This window comes from Agelaius tricolor, unplaced genomic scaffold (genome assembly GCF_023055355.1).
Source record: "Agelaius tricolor isolate 1412-34295 unplaced genomic scaffold, bAgeTri1.0.p SCAF_30, whole genome shotgun sequence".
NCBI classification, from domain to species: domain Eukaryota; kingdom Metazoa; phylum Chordata; class Aves; order Passeriformes; family Icteridae; genus Agelaius; species Agelaius tricolor.
The window spans coordinates 7,417,452-7,438,149 of NW_027269290.1; the positions used below are offsets into that span (position 1 = coordinate 7,417,452).

Sequence of the window (20,698 nt, forward strand, 5' to 3'; positions counted from 1 at the left end):
TGGTGTTGCTGACATGGTCTGTCTGCTGGAGGACTGGGACAGGTTTGAATTTCAGCTTAGCCAGGGCTTGGTGCAGTTTCTGTGAGCCTGACCCAAAGCCTGTGGCCATGTCAGTGTTTCCAAAGCCCAGGCAGGGCAGGAAGGGGCAGCTGAGCCCCAGGAGCTCCGTCACTCACGCCCAGCAGGTTGGGCAGGCTGGCAGAGGAGCAGCCTCTATAAATAGTGCTTGGGCTGGAGCTGCTCAGCAGGGTGAAACTCCCCTGCCTGCTGCAAGTCCCGACTGGAACACTGTGCCCAAAACTGCAGGCGCGGTGTGAGCAATGCAGGCAGCAGCATGAAAGGCTTGGCTGCAGCGTGGCTGCTCCTCTGCTCTCAGAATTAAACTGATTTGCATTCTCATCTCCTTCAGCCAGCTCAGGCCACAGAAGCAGGCTCTGTGTGAGGGAGGGAAGGGTGCAATGTGTGCCTTGAAGCTTTATGGAGCCACAGTGGCTGTCCCCAGGTGTCCCCAAACCTGAACGGTGTGTGGTGGGGCAGGGACAGCTGAGCAAGGCACAAACCCCCAGCATTGCCACCATCCCTTAGGGTACAACTCTGAGCCACTGGTACAGCAACTCTGAGCCATTGGTACAGCAACTCTGAGCCACTGGTACAACTCTGAGCCATTGGTACAGCAACTCTGAGCCATTGGTACAGCAACTCTGAGCCACTGGTACAACTCTGAGCCGAGCTGCACCCCAGCAGTGACTCCTGCACTGCTGCTCCTCTGTGCTTCCGAGTGGAACACCCCGAGTGCGAGTGCCAGACACCCCAAAAGCAGACACTCCACTCCTTCGGGCAATGAGCAGAGCTGGGGCCCTGCCCTTGCCAAGGGCAGCTGCTGCCATCCTGTGGCACCACAAACACCTGCCAGACACCGAATCATTGAGGCTTGTTTGGTCTTTAATTGTAAAATGTTAATATATCACCACTGACCTGTTCTCCCGACAGGCTTCAGCACCCACCAGAGTCTTTTGCCACGGACTGTTGTGTTTTGCTCGGGTGTGGCAATATGAGGAACCTAATGTGGTTTAATGTCTGACATTTGAACTTTTAATTTTAGCCGTGCATGATGGAACCCCACGTTCAGAGTTCTGGCAAGAACAACTGCCAGAAAGCAGCAGGAGCCAGAGCCTGCCTTGCACCAGTGCTGAAGAACTGCAGTACCCTGGCATTGAACAGGACTACGGTGAACATTTATTTAAGAACAGTTTTAATATCAGGGACTGAAATCACAACTTGAACTGTGTGGATGATCTCAGCTGGCTCTTCAGTGCTACAGAAGTGGCCCAGTGAAAGTTAACCCCAGTTACAAATGAAAACCATCTTCCAAGACATTTTCAGAACCAGCACAAAACCTGTTTCAGTACAGCATCCCCCCAAGAGAGGACTTTGTGGTTCAAGGGGTATTTCTGAGGAAATGTGTCAGTTTTTATCATCATTTACCATCTCTTGTCATACACTGCTCTAGAACAGGCAGTTGCTGTGAACACCTGTATGACACAGGAATTTAAAAATCAGCAAGTGAGGTTTACAAAGAGTATGAGAGAAGTACAGAGCCTGGGAAAGCTTAGTCTGCCTCAAAATCAATTGTGGGCTTTGCACAACTAAGCCTATGTGGATGCAGAGGTAAAAACTGGAAGCACTGTACATTTAGGTGCTGCTATCATGCTAAAGAACCAGGGGTAGCATTCACTTCAATGGCATTTTTGCTTCATCAGTCAGGACTTGCTTAATTCTGTCTAGGAAATGCTAGGCCAGAGCAAGCCATACCTAGAGCAGCAGCAATGCATGCAGAGCAGTGACTTTCTCCAGGTGAACAGCTGAGTTAGAAATGTACGTGGTATTTGACAAAAGCACCTCAGAGGGTTCTGTGCAGGCTGGCCTGGGGGTAGGGCAGTGTCCTGTCCCCTCAGTGCCAGCACAAGAAGCCACTTGCCACAAGTGTGTGGATCCGGGCTATCACTAAGAACAGTCTGGTACAGGAGCAAGCGAATGACAACTGAAGTCCTTAGTGCAGTTTGACCCCACATAAACCTTCTGTTCACAGCTCCTATCCTCGAGTGAGCTGCCTTCAGCACAGAGGGGATGAACCCTGGTGCCAGAGAGCACAGCACCTGCTCCCTCCTGCTGCCAGAGCCCCTGGCATGCCAGGGTTCCAGCGCCATCCCAGGGCGTTGAGCTGCAGGGCTCCAGCTGGGCTCCTCACTTTACCTCCTGACACCAACATTGGTATTTACAGCAAACACTGCTATCCTACACCAGTGAACAGGCAGTGCTCCCCAGAGGCTCCCCACTGCTACTGAGGCTGAATCCCCCTCACCAACCACGTGCTGCAGTAGGGACAGCACTGGAACCCTTCTAGCCCCTGCATCCCAACAGGTATTTTCATTCCACCTGATTTACAGAGCAAAGAACTTGGCTCAAGGGTGAGGCTCTCACACCTTTCCAACAAGAAGCATGTTGCAAACCTCTCCCAGAAGCTTCTATGAATTCCATGGGTAGTCTGGAGAACTGAGGAAAGGATCAAGTCTTTTTGACTTTATTTCTTTTTCATTACACCTAATTCCCTGACTCTCCAAGTCTCCTCTGTGCCTGAAGTCAATTTTTTTCTGAGTAAAACCAAAGTCTTTTATTACAGGAGAAGCTGCTCCTGAGGAGAGGGTAAAGCTTGGTTTGTAACTAACTTATGCCTAATTCAAAATTACTACAGGAACCTTCTTAGCCACAAGCTTGGAGGCAGACACCAGACCCCACTCCAGCTCACACACCTGCGACTTCAGCAGAATCAAAGTGATGCCAGCAAGGAACTTGGACCATGAGTTTATAAAACTATTCTTTTACACAGTTGATTCCAGAAGCTTCACCAGCTGGTAGGGGGACAGTGTGATGTAAAACCTGATGATCCCATCCAACTGTAGTGAGCAAGGCATCATCTGAAGGAGACCAGGACAAGCCTTTTACAAAGTCTCGATGAGAATGGTCTCTGAACCTGGAAAACACCAACACTCCATCAGCCATCATTAGAGAGTACTGGGCTTGTGCAATCCCTAACTGCTGGCTTGTTAGGATGATGCTCCTCTATTTAGGAACACTTTCACCTCCAGGCTGCCCAGAGCAGCTGTGGCTGCCCCAGCCCTGGCAGTGCCCAAGGCCAGGCTGGATGGGGCTTGGAGCACCCTGGGATAGTGGAAGGTGTTCTGCCCGTGGCAGAGGGTGGGATGAATGATCTTTAAGGTCCCTTCCACCCCAAACCATCCTGTGTATTAATAATTAACTTGAAAAGACAAGAGCAGTGAGTATTCTGTGAGTACTTACACCTCTGAGAGGTCTGAGTCAAGAACAGCAACTGAACAGTCTTCACTGATGGAAGCCAGTAAGGGTGAACTAGAGAGAGACGAGAGCACAGTCAGAACAAGCAAATCCAAGAACTTTTAGGGATAAACTTGTGAACAGCAGGATTATTAGTGATCCAGACCCAGGTTCAGCAAATGAACTCACAAAAATCTTACAAAAATGTTCTCACTAGCATTTGGCAGTGTGCCAGTACACTGAACGGGAATACTCAATTAGAATCCAAAAACAAGTGATCTTTCTTTAATCAGAGGTGACTATAATTAGAAAAGTCTCCACAGTGTGTGGGTCAGTAATTCTGGAGCTGCAGAATTCTTGTTGGGGACATTCACACATCAGAAGTGAGACATTGCTTGGTTTACTCTATTCTCTGCTACAATCTCCTGGATGAGAAGACCAAAACTGGCACTCTCACAGGTTTTACTCAAGAATAACTAAGGCTTTTGAGGGGAGGCAGTGCCACGTTGTGTGCCAGAATCATCAGTACCTGTGTGCAGAGAAAGCAAAGCCTGTGATGCCTCGGGTGTGCACGGCAGCGCTGAGGGCAGAGTCAGGATTCTTTGTGTCCACCAGTGCAACTGTTCCACTTTCATCACCTGCAGAGAGGGGTGTCGCAGACATCTTTTCACTACAAATCCTTTCCTTAGGATTTTTCCTTCTGAGAAGCTGAGAGGCCTCAGAGACAGAATGTAAACAGGTTATCTGCTGCTGTGGAATGCAACAGGTCCACCTGTGCTTGGCCCCTCCTGGATGTTTATAATTAATGGCCAGTCAAGGACCGAGCTATCTCAGACAGAGTCGAGAGAGCTGCCTTTGTTATCATTCTTTTCTTTTCTATTCTTAGCTAGTTAGCTTCTGAGGAAACCTTTCCTTTCCATTTCTTTTTAGTATAGTTATAATGTAATATATATATAGATCATAAAATAATAAATCAACCCTTCTGAACGCGGAGTCAACATTCTCGTCTCTTCCCTCATCCAAGAACCCCTGTGAACACGGGCACAGAGGGGCACTGAGCCCACAGCACAAACTGCCCTGTGGAAACAGCCACCTTGGCTTGCCTGGTGAGAGTGCAGGTGCTTACCCAAGACAAAGATGTCACTTTTCTGTGGATGCCACATGACTGAGGTAGGGAGGTAATTACAGGCACTGCAAACTGCAAGGGAACAAACTGGCGTGAGAGGGGAAGGAGGCACAGCACAAAGACATTCCTCATCTCTCTCCTTCAGCACTGCTACTGCAGCAGGACAAGTGCTTTAAGCTTATTGTACTTCTGTGACAGTGTTAGACCTCCTTAGGTTTTAACAGGCACTCCAATCACTAGATTTGGAGTTAAAAGGCATAAAATAATTTACTTCTTCCAAGACACTCATGCAGAAGCAGTGACTGCACACAGACACATACCAATTCGGGTAGCTGGTTTGGGGCATCTGGTGTCCCAGAGTAAAGTTCTGTTGTCCTAGAAATCCAAAAGGAATGAGAAGAATTTTACAATTTCTTTGTGGCATAAATTCAGATTCACTGCTGACTCACAGGCAAAATGACCCTGTGTTTTCCTCTGGTTTAAAATGATGCTGTCACCAAGTGCAGCCTTCAGTCATCCCCAGGAGCTCCCAAAATTTGATACAAACCTGTAGGAATCAGTTTGACAAATTGATTATAAATTTATCAGACTGGAACACTGCAATAACACAGGGAGGCAAGCTGCAACACGAAAGGTCGTTTCTAAGTGCATTAAACTGTAAATACCTAAAGTTAAATCTCGTTTAAATGGGGTAGATTTAGAGAACAGAGTGAGCTTTACCTCAGCACAGGACAGGAACACAGTGTCCTTACCAGGACAGGAAGCCACACATGTCACTGCATCGGCGTGAGCTACCAAAAGCACAAAAGGATAAAGAGCCTCAAAGATTGTATCCAACTTTCCCACATATTCCCAAGGCCCTCCAGAGTTTAACATCAGTTTAACAGTTATGCCCAGACAGGGATAACTTCTGCTCAGCAGCAGCAGCTGCCTCCTACCAAAGCGATGAGCTGCCCAATCCAACCATGGATCCATGAGCTGCCCAATCCAGCCATAGATCCATGAGCTGCCCAGTCCAGCCATGGCCACAGTCCTTGTGACAGCCCTGAGCTTGAGGGAGCCAGACAAGGGCTTGGGGGAAAGGGTCAAAGTGGGGCGTAAAGGGGATTATAAAAGGGAGAGAGGGGTGTGTTGGCACTCACCTCTGTAGGAGTGCAGCACCGTTTGCTCCGGGATGTCCCAGACTTTCACACTGTGGACGAGAAGGAGCAGTGAGCGCCCAGCACAGCCCAGCACACAGCTGCCAGGCTGGGCACAGGGCTGGGCACAGGGCTGCCAGCCCGGGCACACTCACCAGCAGTCCCTGCCCCCGCTGACAGCCTGGCTGCTGCCGGCCAGCACCGACACCGAGGTCACGATGTCATCGTGCTCGTATTTACAGAACTTGTTCACGATGAGGCTCTCATTCTCCTCCAGCTCCCACAGCTCCACTGCACCTGGGGGATGCAGGGGAACACTCACCTGAGCGACGGGGACCCCACTTGAGTGACGGGGACACCCAGCTCAGTGATGGGCAGGGACACCCACCTTTGAGCAGAGGAGGGGGCCGCACACCCCAGGGGAGGGACCCAGCTCAGCAGAGGGGACAAGGGACCCCCAGGAAGGATGGGGCCATGCCCATGGCTTACCGGAGTCGGAGGCCACCAGGATGCCCCTGTCAGCCAGCCAGCACAGGTCGGCCACCCCCGCCTCGGTCTGCACGCCGGCGGTGCAGAAGCCCTCGCTGGGGGCGCGCCGGGGCTCGGCGAACACCCACAGCGAGCCGGTCCAGCAGCGCCCGTTCAGCCCGGAGGCGCCCAGGAGCAGGGCCCCGTCTGCGGGAGAGACACGAGGGGAAGCGCGGGGAGAGACGCGGGGAGAGGCGCGGGCAGCGCCCGGGAGCGCTCCCCGGTGCCAGGCCCGCCGCGCCCCCCGCCCCGCTACCTGCGCGGTAGTGCGCGCGCTCCAGGTGCCGCTCCATGCAGGCGGGCGCGTTGGGCGGGATGTTCCACTCGGTGGCGGGCTCGGCCGCGGGCTCCCCATCCAGCGGGGCGGCGGGGGCGGCGCTGTCGGGCGGGGCGGGCGGCGGGGGCGCCTGTGGCAGCAGCGGCGGCGGTGGCGGCGGCGGCAGCGGCTCCTCCATGGCGGCGGCGGCGGGGCCGGCCGTGCCCCCACGTGTCTCCCGCCGCCGCCTCCTCTCGCGAGAACGCCCGCCCCGCGCCCGCCCTACCCGCGCTCTCGCGAGAGCCGCGCCGCCATCTCAGCGCCCGGCGGCGGCGGTCACCGACCGGGACGAGCTCGGCGCCGCCGCTCCTCCTGCCCCGCCGCTCCTCACGGCCGCTCCCTGCCCTGCCATGCTGTCCCGCCTCGTCCTGCGCGCCGGTGAGCCCGGGCAGTGCCGCCGCTCGGGGGGAGCGGGTGGCGGGCGGGGGGTGCCGGCCCAGCTCTGCCCTGACGTGCTCTCTGCCCTCTTGTCCCCTCAGCCCCCGCCGCCCTCAGGGCGCTGCCGCCGCCCGTCGCCGTGGGGTGAGTACCGGGGAGCCCCTCGGGCACCGGCCGGGACTTGGGCTTAAACAGCGTTATTCTGGGGTTTTGTCTCGCGTTTTTCTCATTGATGTTGCGGGAGTGTGGGGCAGGGACGGTGGAAAGAACTTATGGAGGTTATGTAGTCCCACCCACTTGTGAGAGGAGGTGTGTCCAGTCAATGCCTCCTTCTTCGAATCACGGCCGGGTTTGGGGCGGGAAGGACCTTAAAGCTCATCCAGTTCCACCGCCTGCATGGACAGGGACAGCTTCCCCTAGAGCAGGGCCAGCCTGGCTTGGACACTGCCAGGGACGGGGCACCCTGTGCCCGGCCTCACCAGTTACTGCTTATTTCATTGGAAATGTGCTTGAGCCTCATCTAAGGGTGGTTTGGGGAACTGTTTCTGTCTGTTTTTTATGTAAGAATCATAATTGAGATGTTCTCGTTGTTCACAGGGTGTTACACACCACAAGACCACTGCACACAACTCAGCAGAGTTTGGCTCCTGTGCCACCTCTGCCTGAGAAGGGAGGAGAAGTTCGTCATGGTTTGATCCCTGAGGAGTTTTTCCAGTTTCTCTACCCTAAAACAGGAGTGACAGGTTAATACAGATTTTACCATTTTTAGCTATGCTTATGTGGTTCTGTTCACCAGTTCTGGCTGCTGAAAAGGTAAAATATTACTGAAAATGAGTATTTTCCATGTGCAGGTTGTGAAGAACAAGCCACTATAGGACTCCTGGCTCCAAAGTTAGACACCTAATGATTGAAAGAATTCCATGAGCTTGGTTTTGTAGAAAGATTTAGTTGCCTGTTGATCCTTAAAAAAATTAAATTTTGCATGTTTCTGAATGAGCAGAAGCAGCAGGTCCCATGTCGGGTGCAAGCTGCTCCCACTTGTAGTGAGGTTCCTTGTGGCACCTTTGCCAGGTGGAATTGCGGCTCTGCTTTTTGTCCTGGTAAAATAGAACACTTCTTCCTGACCTTGTGAGCCTTTAAAGTGTCTCCTTCTTAGGTATTTGAGTTTACTGGTGCTCGTTGTGCTTTATACAAGTACTGCTGCTTCTTTTCTCCTGTAGGGCCCTACATGTTGGGCACTGGCCTCCTGCTCTACCTGCTTTCCAAGGAGATCTACGTGGTGAACCACGAGACAGCAGCAGCTGCCTGCATCCTGACAGTCATCGTTTATGCCATCAAGAAGTTTGGGCCTGATGTGGCAGCTTTTGCTGACAAACTTAACGAGGTAATGAAGAAACTGCAATTTAACTGTCCAGTCGTTAGTAAGGAAGGGTTTTGTTAAAGTACAGATGGCTTCCCCCTGCCAGAGGGCAGGGATGGATGGCACTGGGGAGGAATTGTTCCCTGTGAGGGTGAGCATGCCCAGAGAAGCTGTGCCTGTCCTGCCTTTGGAAGTGTCCAAGGCCATGTTGGATGGGGCTTGGAGCAGCCTGGGACAGTGGAAGATGTGCCTGCCATGGCAGGGGTGGGATTGGATGGGATTTAAGCTCCTTCCAACCCGAACCAGTCTGGGATTCCATGACTGGCTGTGAGCCCTCGTTCTCCTCCGTTGGCATGACCTCAGCCCTGGCCCAGGGCAGTTGGCACAGAGGTTTCTCACAGCTCAGTGCAGCATTGCAGCATTAACTGCAGAGCACTCGTTTTCCTTGCCTCTGACCCTGAAGTGTGGAGTCCTCTCTTTCCTCCAGGAGAAAATGGCCTCGGCTCTGGCCATGAAGAACGACACCATCCAGACGCTGCAGACGGCCATCGAGGAGGAGAAGAAGGAGCAGTGGAGGGCAGAGGGCCGCAGTTACCTCTTCGATGCCAAACGGGTGAGCGTTCCTGCAGTGCCAGGGCCTGGGCCCTGGCACACATTGTGCTCTGCTGCCAGCCTCGAGCCTGCTGTGTGCTGCAGAACAACATTGCAGTGCTGCTGGAGGCCAACTGGCACACATTGTGCTCTGCTGCCAGCCTCAATCCTCCCATGTGCTGCAGAACAACATTGCAGTGCTGCTGGAGGCCAACTGGCACACATTGTGCTCTGCTGCCAGCCTCGAGCCTGCTGTGTGCTGCAGAACAACATTGCAGTGCTGCTGGGCCCCTGGCACACATTGTGCTCTGCTGCCAGCCTCGAGCCTGCTGTGTGCTGCAGAACAACATTGCAGTGCTGCTGGAGGCCAGCTGGCACACATTGTGCTCTGCTGCCAGCCTCGAGCCTGCCGTGTGCTGCTGTGCTGCAGAACAACATTGCAGTGCTGCTGGAGGCCAACTGGCACACATTGTGCTCTGCTGCCAGCCTCAATCCTCCTGTGTGCTGCTGTGTTGCAGAACAACATTGCAATGCTGCTGGAGGCCAGCTGGCATACATTGTGCTCTGCTGCCAGCCTCAATCCTCCTGTGTGCTGCTGTGTTGCAGAACAACATTGCAGTGCTGCTGGAGGCCAACTGGCACACATTGTGCTCTGCTGCCAGCCTCAATCCTCCTGTGTGCTGCTGTGTTGCAGAACAACATTGCAATGCTGCTGGAGGCCAACTACCGGGAGCGCCTGCTGACGGTGTACAACGAGGTGAAGAAGAGGCTGGACTACCAGGTGGCCCTGCAGAACCTGAAGCGGCAGAAGGAGCAGGACCACATGATCCAGTGGGTGGAGAAGAACGTTGTCCAGAGCATCACCCCTCAGCAGGTACTTGCTGGCTTTCACCTGCTTTACGTTTTAGCCTGCACAGGGGTTTGCTGTTCAGGGATCCTGGCTCATGAGGTGATGGGTGACCTTGGCCAGGGGTGGGGGGACTGGATGAGCTTTGAGGTTCCTTCCAACTCAGACCTTCTGGGATTCCAGGAATCTGTGCTTTAGTGGATGTGAATCTCTGACTTCATGAGCTATAACTGCATCCCTCTTAATCAGTAACTTATAGGTCTAACAAGGTTTGTCTAAAATGCACTTCAATGTCTATTTTCTTGTTGAAATGTCCCCTGAAGGCTGTTTCCTGTCTCTTGCAGCAGAAGGAAAGCATTGCCAAGTGCATCCTGGACCTGAAGGCGCTGTCCAAGAGTGCCCATGCAACTGTGTGAGCAGTCTGAGCCCACTGACATGTCCCAATACCTCCTCTTGGAAACTGTATGACTCTAAAATATCATTAAACAGACAAAAAACCTCCTCTGCTGTGTTTCACTAGCAACATCCCTGCTTGTCTGTGTTTGAAGTCACTGGATGGTCACAGCAACCACTGCAGCTGGCTTGTGGTGGGGGATGAGTTGGAGCCACAGTGTGTGAGATCCTGTTGGATTCCCTGTTTGTCAGGAACACTTCCAAAGATACAGAGAAAAACCCTGCTGCTGAATCTGATCCTGTGTTAGAATTCTGAGTGAGAGCAGCCCCAGATACCTGCTGTCCTTGTACACACGTTCTAAAATCAGGATGATTTGTGCTCCCATTCACCTTGCCCTGGGCTGGGAGGGGCTCTGGGTGAATCTTCTTGTTCTCTAAAGGAGCTGGAAACCCCCTTTCACCATAAAGCCCGTGAAGTGTTGTAAGAGTCTGGGTTCTGGGAAGGGAGATCGCGTGGGAAATGTGTCAAAGGCTCCTGAAAAACGCCCTCAGCTGGCCAAGTATGTGCACTCAGTCTAAAACAGGAACATGGGCTCGTTTGTTCCAAAAGAGTTTTTCTGGACTTCCATAATTCTGTTCATTTTCTTTTTATGGGAATTTTTTCACTGAAGGAATTTGTTAAAACTCGAAAATCCCAGCAAAGCACACACACAGATAAACCCCTCCTGTGTGTGCTGTGATTTATGTAGTCCATAAACCCAAGTGGGCATACTGGGGCTGCCTGCAATCCCATTTCTCAGTAGGGTTAAGAAAAATGGTTTTCCAAACACCAAAATGGTGTTCTTTAGAGGCAAGAACCTGACTCCAACCCAACCTAAGCTGAAGCTGCCTTCCTTTTTTCAGACTAACAGTTCCAGAGAATGCAGGTGTCTTTCATGGTTTCCTGTTTTTTGTCAATTTAAATAAAAAAGTGAAGTTGCTTAACTTCCACAATTGTGTAAGCCCACGTCTGATTGACATTGAGCCTTCAGCTGGTGTGACAGATTGTGCTCACAAAGCAAGTGGCCAAAGTGGTGTGCTGACACTTGGGGAGTTTTCCAGCAGCCCTTCCATGGTGGGAGGTAAGATGGAGCTGTATCATTTCTTGTTTCTTTTATTCTTGCACACACAGCACCCTGCGAGGTTTGCTGTGGGAAACTGGGAGCTTTCGTGGCTTGGCTCCTCTGGAATGTGGCAGCAATGGGATGCAGGAGGAAAAGGGGCAGCAGCAGAGGACGGGGTGTTCGTAGTGGTTTCACACTGTTCACGATCCACAGTTTGCAAAGCATGTGGTGAGAAATGCCAGTGCAGGGATTTTGTAGGGGAATGGCTTTTAGAATCCCTATCTCTAAGATCCCACACACAAACTGGAGAAAGTTACAGTTCCTGTTCTGGTGGGAAAAGTCAACTTAACTTAAAAAAATCAAGGGAGGAACTTTTCAAAGCTGCTTCTGATTATGAAAATGTTCATAGGGTTTTAGCTGCTGCAAAAATAACCCTGTAGGTGCTTTTTAGTTATTAAATATCCTCCATTTTCTGGGTGGAGAAGGTGCTGTGCCCGTCAGGGAGCAGTGAACTCGTGTGCACGGGAACAATGGGCAGGGGCTGGTGCTGAGGAACTGCCAGGTTTCAGTGGCTTTGTGCCACTTCTACAAGATTTCCAAGAAATAGATAAAAACCAAATCAAGTCTTTTGAGTTTGAGGAGGATAACAAGTTTGTTTTGCTTATGTGTATGTGTACATAAATACAACTCTCTTTCTTTCAGCTTCTCTTCTTGTCAGTTAATGCTCTGAGAGAATGGGAACCTTTTCCTCAAAAGAAGCTCCAGGTATTTTATTTTTAAGGAATTTCCCTAGCTGCAGTGCTGCTGACGGAGGTGATGCCCTGCCCGGGGGTGCTTGGGGAAGGGCTGCATGGCTGCCATGGGCTGCCTGCCACAGTCATCACAGTCTGAGCAGCAGAACTTTCCTGTCTGCTGGTTCCACTTTCAGACAGACTGCACAGACACAGCCCCCCATGTGCTTCTCGTTGCTTGTGGTACTACTGAAGGAATTTGCACCTTCTAAAACAAGCTTGTGATTTTTTTTTTCTATTGCAGTTGCACCAGAACCCATTTGCCCTACTACTACTACTGCTGTCCCCACCACTGCCCACACCCCTGCAGATGATTTCAGAGCTGCAGAAGTCAGATGCTGGATTAATAAGTAAATGCTGCACCTTTATTTCCTGATTTCAAACCCACAGTTCCCTGAGACAGCCGCCTCCTTCTGCAAGGGAAGGGTTATATATCATAAATGTAACATCTAGGGGGTTTAAATTCAGTTAGAATTGCCTGCCCTGTGCACTGCATGGGTGTTCCTAGAGATGCTCAGTGCAGACACACACGTTAGTCCCATGGGGCTGGGGATAAATGTTACACTCCATGAAGTTTGGGGAATTTGAGCACTGCTGATGCTTTAATCCCTCTGCTGAAACTGGCGATTCTGACCGGATTTCCTGTGTATCAACAGCCATGAAATACTCTACATGTCACTGGCCTTCATCTCTGGCATCCTCCTGACTGTCCTGGTTTTTGCAATCTTCTTCCTCTTCAGGAAAAGTGAGTGACACAGCCGAGGGCACAGCAGCAGACTGGTGGTGGCTGCAGAAGTTACTTAGAAAGTGGCTCAGATAATGTCTGCCCTGAATAATTGTGTGTGGGTGAACAGCTCACCCCTGGCAGTAACTCCTCGTGAATCGTCCCAGTGAAGGTTTCAGGAAAGAATTAACTTTGCCACTGATGAGTTCAGGGGGTTCCTGTTGGTTGTGAGCTTTTCTCATCCTAATCCTGGCTGCACTGAATTCACCCTGGCCACTTCCAAGAGGTGGGAAGGGACTGGGCAGCCCAAAGTGCCACTTTGCTGTGCAGGTGTGTGCCAGAGGTTACACATCACCTGTCTGTCACCCTCTGCAGCCTTCCTTGCAAACACCTGAGACTCCCTTTCCTTCCTAGGCTCTAAAAGATCCCACCAAAATTTACAAGAGGAAACTTTCTCCCAGATGGCAGCTGAGGAATCTGTTAGGAACACCCAGGTAAATGTCACAACTGTCATTTCTAATGCTTCATGCAGATATTTCACATTCTTGAGTGTGGTAAATATTAATTTGGGGTGGGGGGAGAAAGGGCACCTTTGAGACTCAACTGTTACTCAGCAGTTCTTTTGACAACTTCAGGGGTTCTGGGGCTGAACCACAGATGAGGCAGCTTAGGAGAAATCTTTTAAAGGGGGAGCATTTCTGCAGTTTTGCTCTGTGATATGAATTCTTTGGAAGCCCCTAAAGGAGACTTTACCCAGAGCCTTGAGCCAGACTGGCCAGTGGGATGAACGAGCATTTACCAAATTTCCCATGCAGGGACAGGGTGCTCATGGGGTGTGGTGTTGAGAACAAGTCACAAGTGGGAAATCCCTGCTGACATGCAGTGCTTGAGCACTCTCTGATGTCTGTGGCTTCTCTCACGTCCCCAGAATGAAGTGACCTACAGCACTCTGGTCTTCCAGCGGGGCAGGACAGCACTGCCTGTGTGATGAGGAAGTTCCAAAGGAAATAAAAACGATCCCACTTTCTGGACATCAAAAGCCACGAGGATGTTACACCAAGGGAATGCCCTGGGAATGCCCCCATGCCCTCTGTAACACAGCTCTTTTTGTAGTTATGACAGGGAGTTGTCTCCTGTTCAAACTGGCTGCCAACAGCTGTGGGCAAGTGGAGTTTCTACAGGATTTCCTCATCTGTAGAAATCTCCCTGCCCTTGTAAAGTTTCCGTTTGTGAGAACTATCAGGGAGAAGTGCGAAATGAAAATGTTTCTCTGCATCTCTCCATATCTGTGCCCTCGTGTTTCCCTTTTCTGTCACCTACTCCAACATTTTCCGTATTTTTTTTATGATTGCCAAGTGTTCTGCTTAGTTATTTTCTGTTATTGAAGTGATGATCATGAAACGCTTGGATGCAAATCTCTGCTTCCTGGTTGGCTCCCGTAAAAGAAATGCACAATCACAGTGGGACAACCAAAATCCCTGGGAATGTTCATTCAGGTGTTACCGCCCACAGTGTTCTCAGTACAGTGTGCAAATCATTCCCTGTGCGTGGACGGGGCTGGCAGTGTCAGAGCAGGGCTGGAAGTGCCACCTGATGGCAGCACCAGGCTGGGCTGGGGAGAAAAAAACAGCCTGGCCTTTAACAAACTCTGTTCCCTAAACATGGGCAGTGTCAGCTGTGGTGTAACAATTGCTGCAACTTCTGTGCCATCCCAGGCAGGACATTGCCTGAAACTGGGCAGGTTTTCTTTTGGTCATGGGAGGACTCAGCAGGCAGAATTAATATAAAATCCATCTACTATTTATTATTACTCATGAAAACGTGACAACACTGGCTGAAGCACAGGCTGGTCAGACTCAGGTTTAGTCTGAATGGACAGACAAGAATGGTCAGAGAGCTTGTGAGCCACTGGATTATGAACAGCAAAGAACATATCCTGTTTTTCAATCAACTCAACCAATCCTCATGTTAAAAAACCCCAAAACCCTCAACCAGACAAAGTTTCCATCTTCTGTGTTTAGAAATTATATTACATAAAGGTATATATTCACACGGAGCTTTAGAGCAGCCTCAGACCCACAGGTTGCTGCAGTTTCCTAAGAGTTTCTTGGCAAAGCCAGGTGCTTTATCAATCCTCTGGGGCTCACTGGCTGCTTCAGCCTCTGTCTATGACTCTGGGTCTGTTGTTTGCTCTGCAAGAGCTGGCTCTGGTTTTTTGCACAGGATGTAGGTCCTTACAATTAAAAGGTATGAGGTTCTGAACTTCTTTATCTTGTAGGCATAGACAATGGGGTTCATGACAGAATTGGCATGGGATAAGAGGATTGCCAAGTAAATCAAATATGGGGGGATCTGAAGCTCAGGGTGAAAATAGAAAACACAGTTTATAGTGCACAGAGGCAGCCAGGAGATTGCAAACAGGAAGAGAACAAGTGCAAGAGACTTGGCTATCCTGAGCTCCCGGCCATAGAAAGTCCCAGCCCCTCTGAGACCTTGGCTGAGCTTGGTGCGGATGATGTAGAAGATGTTGGCATACAGAGCACACATGATGAGCAGGGGCACGAGGGTCCACAGGAAGAAGCAGAAATACACCATGTAATCCATCCTCATCACGGACATGAACCTGCACCTGAGGAAGCTGGAGCTCCTGGGGCCTGCCTTGTTCCAGCCAAACATGGGGACCAGCCCTCCCAGCAGGGACAGGGACCAGCACAGCCCCAGGGCCCACCAAACTCTCCTCTCTGTGATGATTATTTTGTATCTGTAGGGGAAGAAATCCCAGGTCATGTTAAAGGGAAGCATTCTAAGGTTGTTAAAGATGAACTCACCTGTTCAGGTACTGCAGGAACCCAAATTTTCTCTTGAGACAAGCCCCACCTGCTCATTTGAAGCAGTCACTTTGCAGCTTCAGTAGGAACTGTGCTTAAGTTCCCTTGTTTAAAACTGGATGTTTAACCTATTTTATTTCTTGTTTCATTATGATCCTAGTTCTCCTCTTGCCAGGATATTGCTTTGCTCTTGTTGGAAATCCTATCTTATTTCTTGGCTTCCTTGGGTGTACCTTCCTCTTTTTTTATTTGGCTTATGCCATTTGTAGGGCTAAAATTAATTATTCAGCTCCACAGGTCCTTTCCCATTATAAAAAATCACTTCTTGGATGCTTGAAGTTATGCTTTGCTTTTCTAGCTTGTGTACTTTTCATTTAAATGTAAACAGTGAGTGACTTCAGTTAACTGCTAATAAGTTTGTTACTACTTTTGTATTTTCAGCAAATACTAAAAGGAATTTTATTTAAAAGACAAGCATCAGGAACCTAAAAAAAAACCTATAACACACTCAGCATCCTGCACAATTACCAAAAGTGCTGAATATTTAACACAGATGCATCCTGTGACAGCACTCTGATCAGGGGTAACAGAGCTGAGCTGGCCATCCAGCTCATGAAAAACTGCTCCATGAGCACCCCCAGCTCTCTGGAAAGCTCATCCCAGGTGGGCTCCGAGGCACAAGCATCCATTTCAGGTAATTAAAGCAATTAAAGGTCAGAAAGGAGGGCAGAGGGGCCCGGGGTGGGGCAGCCTCACCTGGTGGGCAGCTTGACTCGCAGGTACCTGTCGATGGCGATGGCCAGCAGGGACAGGATGGAGGCGTTGCTGAACACCAGCATCAGGCAGCACATGAAGAGGCAGCCGTAGCTGGGCATGGCCGTGCCCAGGCTCACCACCACGGCCAGGGGCATCACCAGCAGCCCCATGGCAGCGTCGGCCAGCGCCAGGGACGCGATGAAACAGAGCGTGGTGTTCTGGAAAGCTGCGTTCAGCCTCACTGCCCACACCACCAGGGCATTGCCCAGCGTGGCAAACAGGGCCAGCAGGCACTCGCTGCCAATGTAGATCCCATCCAGGCCGCTCAGGGCCAGGCTGCTGTTGGGCATCCCAAGCTCTGCAGCTGCAGCAAACGTGAGAGCATCGATGGCCGCGCCGGGATCCTCGGGCTGGGCTCGCCTGTTCCGGGGCTCTCTAACAGACACCCACACCTCTCTGCTATCTCATGACCCCAGCACTCGGGCGGCAATCAGATATCTGCTGATATCTCAGCAACAGGAGCCATTCCCCTCTCTGCAGACCCCTCCTGAGGCTCGCTGCATCCCTCCAGCAGCCTCCAGTCAGCACAGTGCCTCGGGAAGCTGTGTGGAAGGGAGAACTGTCTTCCCACAGTCCTTACCAGCAACTTCGAAAGAAATCGTTCTACAGGTTCCTCTTTCAAGCCCTTTTAGAGGTGCAAAAATGGCAACAGCAGCTGGCTGCAAAGGGGACGCTTATCAGCGCAGCTTAATCTCTCTGTCACTGTCACACTGAGGCAGCTCGGCCACTTATCATTGCTGTCAATCTGTCCATCACTGTCACACTGAGGCAGCTCCGGGGTGCAGTTAATTTGTCCCTCACTGTCACACTGAGGCAGCTCAGCTGCGGGGTGGTGAAGGGGCTGCATTTACAAATCAAAGGGTGAAGGTAAGGACAGGGAGAAGGCACTCTGCTGTTACCAACATGGGGAAAACAGGCTTGACCTGGGGAAAAATTAATTCCCAATCAAATCAGAGCAGGATAAGGAGAAAGGAAAGCAAGTTGTAGAGGCAGAGGGCGGGTGCTGGAGCAGAGGCTCCACCCTGGCCTGGCTGGCCCGGGGCTGGAGGATGGAGCAGCCCCTGCCCAGGGGGCTCACGGATCTGTTCCTGCAGCCAGGTTTGACAGCTCTGGCTCTGCCCGTGCCTTTTCCTCCAAGGGCAGGAGCTTTTCCGTGGGGACACTGTGTCCGAGGGCGCTGCCCCCGAGCCCAGCTGGGGCCAGGTCGGGGGGTTCCACCCAGCACCCCCTGTTCCCTCCAGGTTCCTGCCGGGGCGGGCACAAGGTGCTCTGATGCTCTTCAGGTGCTTCCTCAGCAGGCAGCATCTGTTTCCTGCGCTAACCACGACAGAGCCAGGCTGCCGTGACCCCGTGTCCCCGGGGCAGGAGGAGCCTGTGCCCTCTGCTGTTCCCTGCCCTGGGGTGCAGCATCCCTTCCTCGGGCAGAGCCATTGAGCATCCATCCCTGCAGGGAGGAGCAGCTCGGTGCGACCCGGCCCGAGGGGGAGCGGGGCCGGGGCAGCGCCCGGAGGTTCGGGGCAGGCTGGGGTTCCAAGGGGTGTTTTTATTTTATCGACTGAGGCGGCTCCGTGCCGGGCAGGTTGGGATCGGGAGAGTCCCAGGAATGTCACCCTGGGACGGGGTTAAAGCTCTCGGATCCCCCGGCACTCGATGGTTTTGCCATTTAAAGGCTGTGCTCGGTTCTTGGATGGCTCCAGCGAAAGGCTTCCAGCTCCTCCCGAGGGATCCTCCTACATCCTGCTGAGATAAGGATCAGGAAGGGAAGGTCTCTGCAATCTCAGCTGCGGCTTTCAGCACAGATTCCCTTTTCACTTTGGGGGTGGAGGGGAGGAGAACAAATTTGCTAGAAAAAAATCATGTCTAAGTGACACACAGAAAATAAAATGTCCCACAACAATGATCTTATCCTGTGAGTCAGCAACAGCCACGTCTGCCTTTGTTCTGGGGGCTTTGGAGGGAGGACAGGGCAGCCTCTCCAGGGTGAGCCCCCAAGAGGCCCTGCCTGGCACGGGGGGCTCGGGGGTCCCCACTGCCACAGTGCCAGCCTGTCCCAGCCACTGCCACCCTCCCTGCCTTGGGACACCTGTGCCCCCCCTTCCTCAGATCCAGCAGCTCCTGCTCCTGTGCCAGGAGGTGTGGAGGAGCTCATTCTGGATTTCAGAATTTAGTGTTTGTAGGGAAAACCCCAAGCAACTCCTGAAGCAAGCGGTGGTGAGTGGTGAGTTCTGTCCTGGCTCTTCCCTGCCTGGGAAGGATGTGGAAGGCAGGCAGAGGGAGGGAGGATGTGAGTGTGGAGCAGAGCCACAGCTGGGTGACTGTGGGCTGCTGGATTATGAACCAGAATGAGAGGCCGGAGCCTGGCGTGGGGGACGGCGTCCTGTCACCGTGCCTCAGTTTCCCCACCCATGGTAAAAGGAGGGTTCATCTGGTCTACACAGAGCTGGGAAGGGCTGGACAGGAGCAGAACCCTTTGGGTTTCCCTCTGAAACTCCTCATTTGGGATTTTTTCCCCTGCCCCTCCAACGGGGGCACAGCGGTGCTGGAAAACCACTGCTGGTTTTTCTCACAGATGCAAAAACCTGAAGAAAGCCCTGCTCTGACACACAGAGCTGTGCTGAAAGGCAGAGTTCACTGTCCTTAGAATGCAGGGCTGGTTCCAAAGATGATTTCAGCTGCTGTCAAGAGCAAATTGTCAGAGGAGCATCAGATCTGGAAAGCTCTTCCCCTCCACATCCATTCCCTGGGTTTGAGCCGTGCTGGGCTCGGGTTCTCCCCAGGATTTGGGTTTCAAAGTTTGCTGGTCCTGCCGAGCCCGTCGGGCACTGCCGGGCCCGTGTGGGAGGAGCTGGGGCTGCCAAACCAGTACAGCCCAGTGCCTTTGCTGGGAGGGAACCCAACCTGCTTCCCCGGCCACCCCTGGAGCTCCAGGTACAAACAGGGCAGGGGTGCAGGACAGGGGCTCGGAATAATTAAATTTCGGTGTGTGTTAAAGCTAATTGCACTGTACCTGGAGTTTTTGGGGTTCTCTCAGGGTGTGGCTGCGGGGTGGGGGCAGAGCAGCTGGCACAGGACCCTGTTTGGTGCCAGCCCCACTCTGCACGGGCAGGGATCCGTGCCAGGGCCATCCCACCCCTCCTGCCCAGCTCCCAGGGCTGGCAGGGACAGGGGGGCTGCCCTGGGATGCTCCATTCCCAGAGCTGCCCTCCCGGCCTGGGGCAGAGCCACCTCCTGTGTGTGAGGGGAGGAAATCACCTGGGCCTGTGTCCCACAGCCCCTGCCCAGCCCTGCCTGGAGCTGACAGCAGAGCCAGGATCCACTGCAGGCTCCCCTGCACAGCACAGAACTTTCCATCCTCGCTCTTCGGTAGGGACTGGTTTAAAGTTCCATGGAAATGGCACACAATAAATCCTGGGGAGATGAAAGGGAGCTTGGAGCTGGCAGGAGGCTCTTTAGAGAGGCTCCATTTGCACAAATTGTCTGGCTGACAGGAGAGAAACTGTTTTGACATTTTATAAACTCTTCCGCTGATAATTTTGCATCTCAGTACAGCAAAGCTGGGGGAGGCAGGACGGGGTGAAACAACAAAGCCAGGGCCCTGAGCTCCCTTCCCAGCTCTTATTTTTGAACACCAGGAAATTGTTTAACTTGCAAAGCACTGCAAAGGCAGCCTTTCCCTGAAGAGAAAGGGAGGAAAGGACCATTATCTCACCAATGAGCATCCTCAGGAGGGCACAACTCACCTGGCACAGGCAGCACCCGCTGCCACTGCCCTGCCTGTCCCAGGGACTGAGAACAGGGGCTGTAAAACCCATTGAGCAGCTGCTCCAAATCAGTTTGTCCCCAACAAGGCTTGAGAGGACACTGCCAGAAATCAGCTCTATCAGCTACAGTAAATGTATGTGCTTGATACAGGATCACTGAGTTACTCTGAATTTCCAGTGTTTAGTGGCATCTCAGGCCACAAATGTCCCCGATTAAATGAATATTACCAAGGCATTTCCTCAGGTTTTGGGTCATCCTGTGCAGGGCCAGGAGCTGGATTGATGATGTTGTGGGTCCCTCCCAGCTCAGGATATTCTATGAATATCTGTTGTAATTTATTTATGAATCATGACTCACTCTCTGACTGGCATTCGTGGACTAATTCATCACTGCCAGCATGACTAGGGGGGAGAGCTTATATTTCCTCTGGATATCTTTTAAGTGCTTTTTTCCTGCCTTTATTTCCCCAGTCAAAGCAAGGCCTTATTTATAGTGCTGCCATTTCTGTCTGGGTAAGCCCGGAGTGGCCCCAATGGCTTAACAGGATTGATTTACCCAGCCTAGCCCTGTAATGAACAGGGGGATTTGGCCCTGTGGCTGCCCTAATCCCCTGGGAGCTGGAAGCTGAGGATTTCCCCTGAGGAG

At 52.1% G+C, this 20,698-nt stretch overlaps 4 protein-coding genes across 5 annotated transcripts; 2 read left to right on the plus strand and 2 right to left on the minus strand.

Annotated features, from left to right (window-relative positions):
• Positions 1-1,235: 1,235 nt before the first annotated feature.
• Positions 1,236-6,652, minus strand: WDR77 (WD repeat domain 77). Its single transcript, XM_071450251.1, has 10 exons — positions 6,401-6,652; positions 6,106-6,291; positions 5,772-5,913; positions 5,620-5,669; positions 5,198-5,268; positions 4,798-4,852; positions 4,478-4,549; positions 3,881-3,989; positions 3,358-3,426; positions 1,236-3,031 (listed from the first exon to the last, which is right to left on the minus strand). The coding sequence occupies exons 1-10, from the start codon at positions 6,597-6,599 to the stop codon at positions 2,872-2,874; spliced, it is 1,113 nt and encodes a 370-aa protein (XP_071306352.1). The 5' UTR covers positions 6,600-6,652; the 3' UTR covers positions 1,236-2,871.
• Positions 6,598-10,052, plus strand: ATP5PB (ATP synthase peripheral stalk-membrane subunit b). Its single transcript, XM_071449933.1, has 5 exons — positions 6,598-6,982; positions 8,059-8,222; positions 8,686-8,811; positions 9,484-9,663; positions 9,981-10,052. Exons 1-5 carry the CDS (start codon positions 6,598-6,600, stop codon positions 10,050-10,052), a joined length of 927 nt encoding a protein of 308 aa, XP_071306034.1.
• On the plus strand, positions 10,049-13,995 carry CUNH1orf162 (chromosome unknown C1orf162 homolog). Of its 2 annotated transcripts, none has more exons than XM_071450255.1 (6): positions 10,049-11,360; positions 11,835-11,897; positions 12,168-12,273; positions 12,580-12,668; positions 13,062-13,141; positions 13,576-13,995. In XM_071450255.1, the coding sequence occupies exons 2-6, from the start codon at positions 11,867-11,869 to the stop codon at positions 13,633-13,635; spliced, it is 366 nt and encodes a 121-aa protein (XP_071306356.1). In that variant the 5' UTR covers positions 10,049-11,360; positions 11,835-11,866; the 3' UTR covers positions 13,636-13,995. The 2 variants fall into 2 exon arrangements, with proteins under 2 accessions (XP_071306356.1, XP_071306358.1); XM_071450257.1 differs by having other exon boundaries at positions 10,049-11,150.
• A 430-nt stretch (positions 13,996-14,425) lies between these two features.
• On the minus strand, positions 14,426-16,581 carry ADORA3 (adenosine A3 receptor). Its single transcript, XM_071450252.1, has 2 exons — positions 16,232-16,581; positions 14,426-15,408 (listed from the first exon to the last, which is right to left on the minus strand). Exons 1-2 carry the CDS (start codon positions 16,579-16,581, stop codon positions 14,814-14,816), a joined length of 945 nt encoding a protein of 314 aa, XP_071306353.1. The 3' UTR covers positions 14,426-14,813.
• Positions 16,582-20,698: the final 4,117 nt, after the last annotated feature.

Coding starts and splice junctions, on each gene's coding strand:
- ATP5PB (XM_071449933.1), top strand. CDS start 6,598: ATGGCGGCGGCGGCGGGGCCGGCCGTGCCCCCACGTGTCTCCCGCCGC. Junction 6,983..8,058: donor CCGCCGCCCGTCGCCGTGGG/GTGAGTACCGGG, acceptor TTTCTCCTGTAG/GGCCCTACATGTTGGGCACT. Junction 8,223..8,685: donor TTGCTGACAAACTTAACGAG/GTAATGAAGAAA, acceptor TCTTTCCTCCAG/GAGAAAATGGCCTCGGCTCT.
- WDR77 (XM_071450251.1), bottom strand. CDS start 6,599: ATGGAGGAGCCGCTGCCGCCGCCGCCACCGCCGCCGCTGCTGCCACAG. Junction 4,550..4,797: donor CAAACCAGCTACCCGAATTG/GTATGTGTCTGT, acceptor GTTCCCTTGCAG/TTTGCAGTGCCTGTAATTAC. Junction 3,427..3,880: donor TTTGCTTTCTCTGCACACAG/GTACTGATGATT, acceptor GTCTCTCTCTAG/TTCACCCTTACTGGCTTCCA.
- CUNH1orf162 (XM_071450255.1), top strand. CDS start 11,867: ATGGGAACCTTTTCCTCAAAAGAAGCTCCAG. Junction 11,898..12,167: donor TTCCTCAAAAGAAGCTCCAG/GTATTTTATTTT, acceptor TTTCTATTGCAG/TTGCACCAGAACCCATTTGC. Junction 13,142..13,575: donor AATCTGTTAGGAACACCCAG/GTAAATGTCACA, acceptor TCACGTCCCCAG/AATGAAGTGACCTACAGCAC.
- ADORA3 (XM_071450252.1), bottom strand. CDS start 16,581: ATGCCCAACAGCAGCCTGGCCCTGAGCGGCCTGGATGGGATCTACATT. Junction 15,409..16,231: donor CGAGTCAAGCTGCCCACCAG/GTGAGGCTGCCC, acceptor CTTCCCCTACAG/ATACAAAATAATCATCACAG.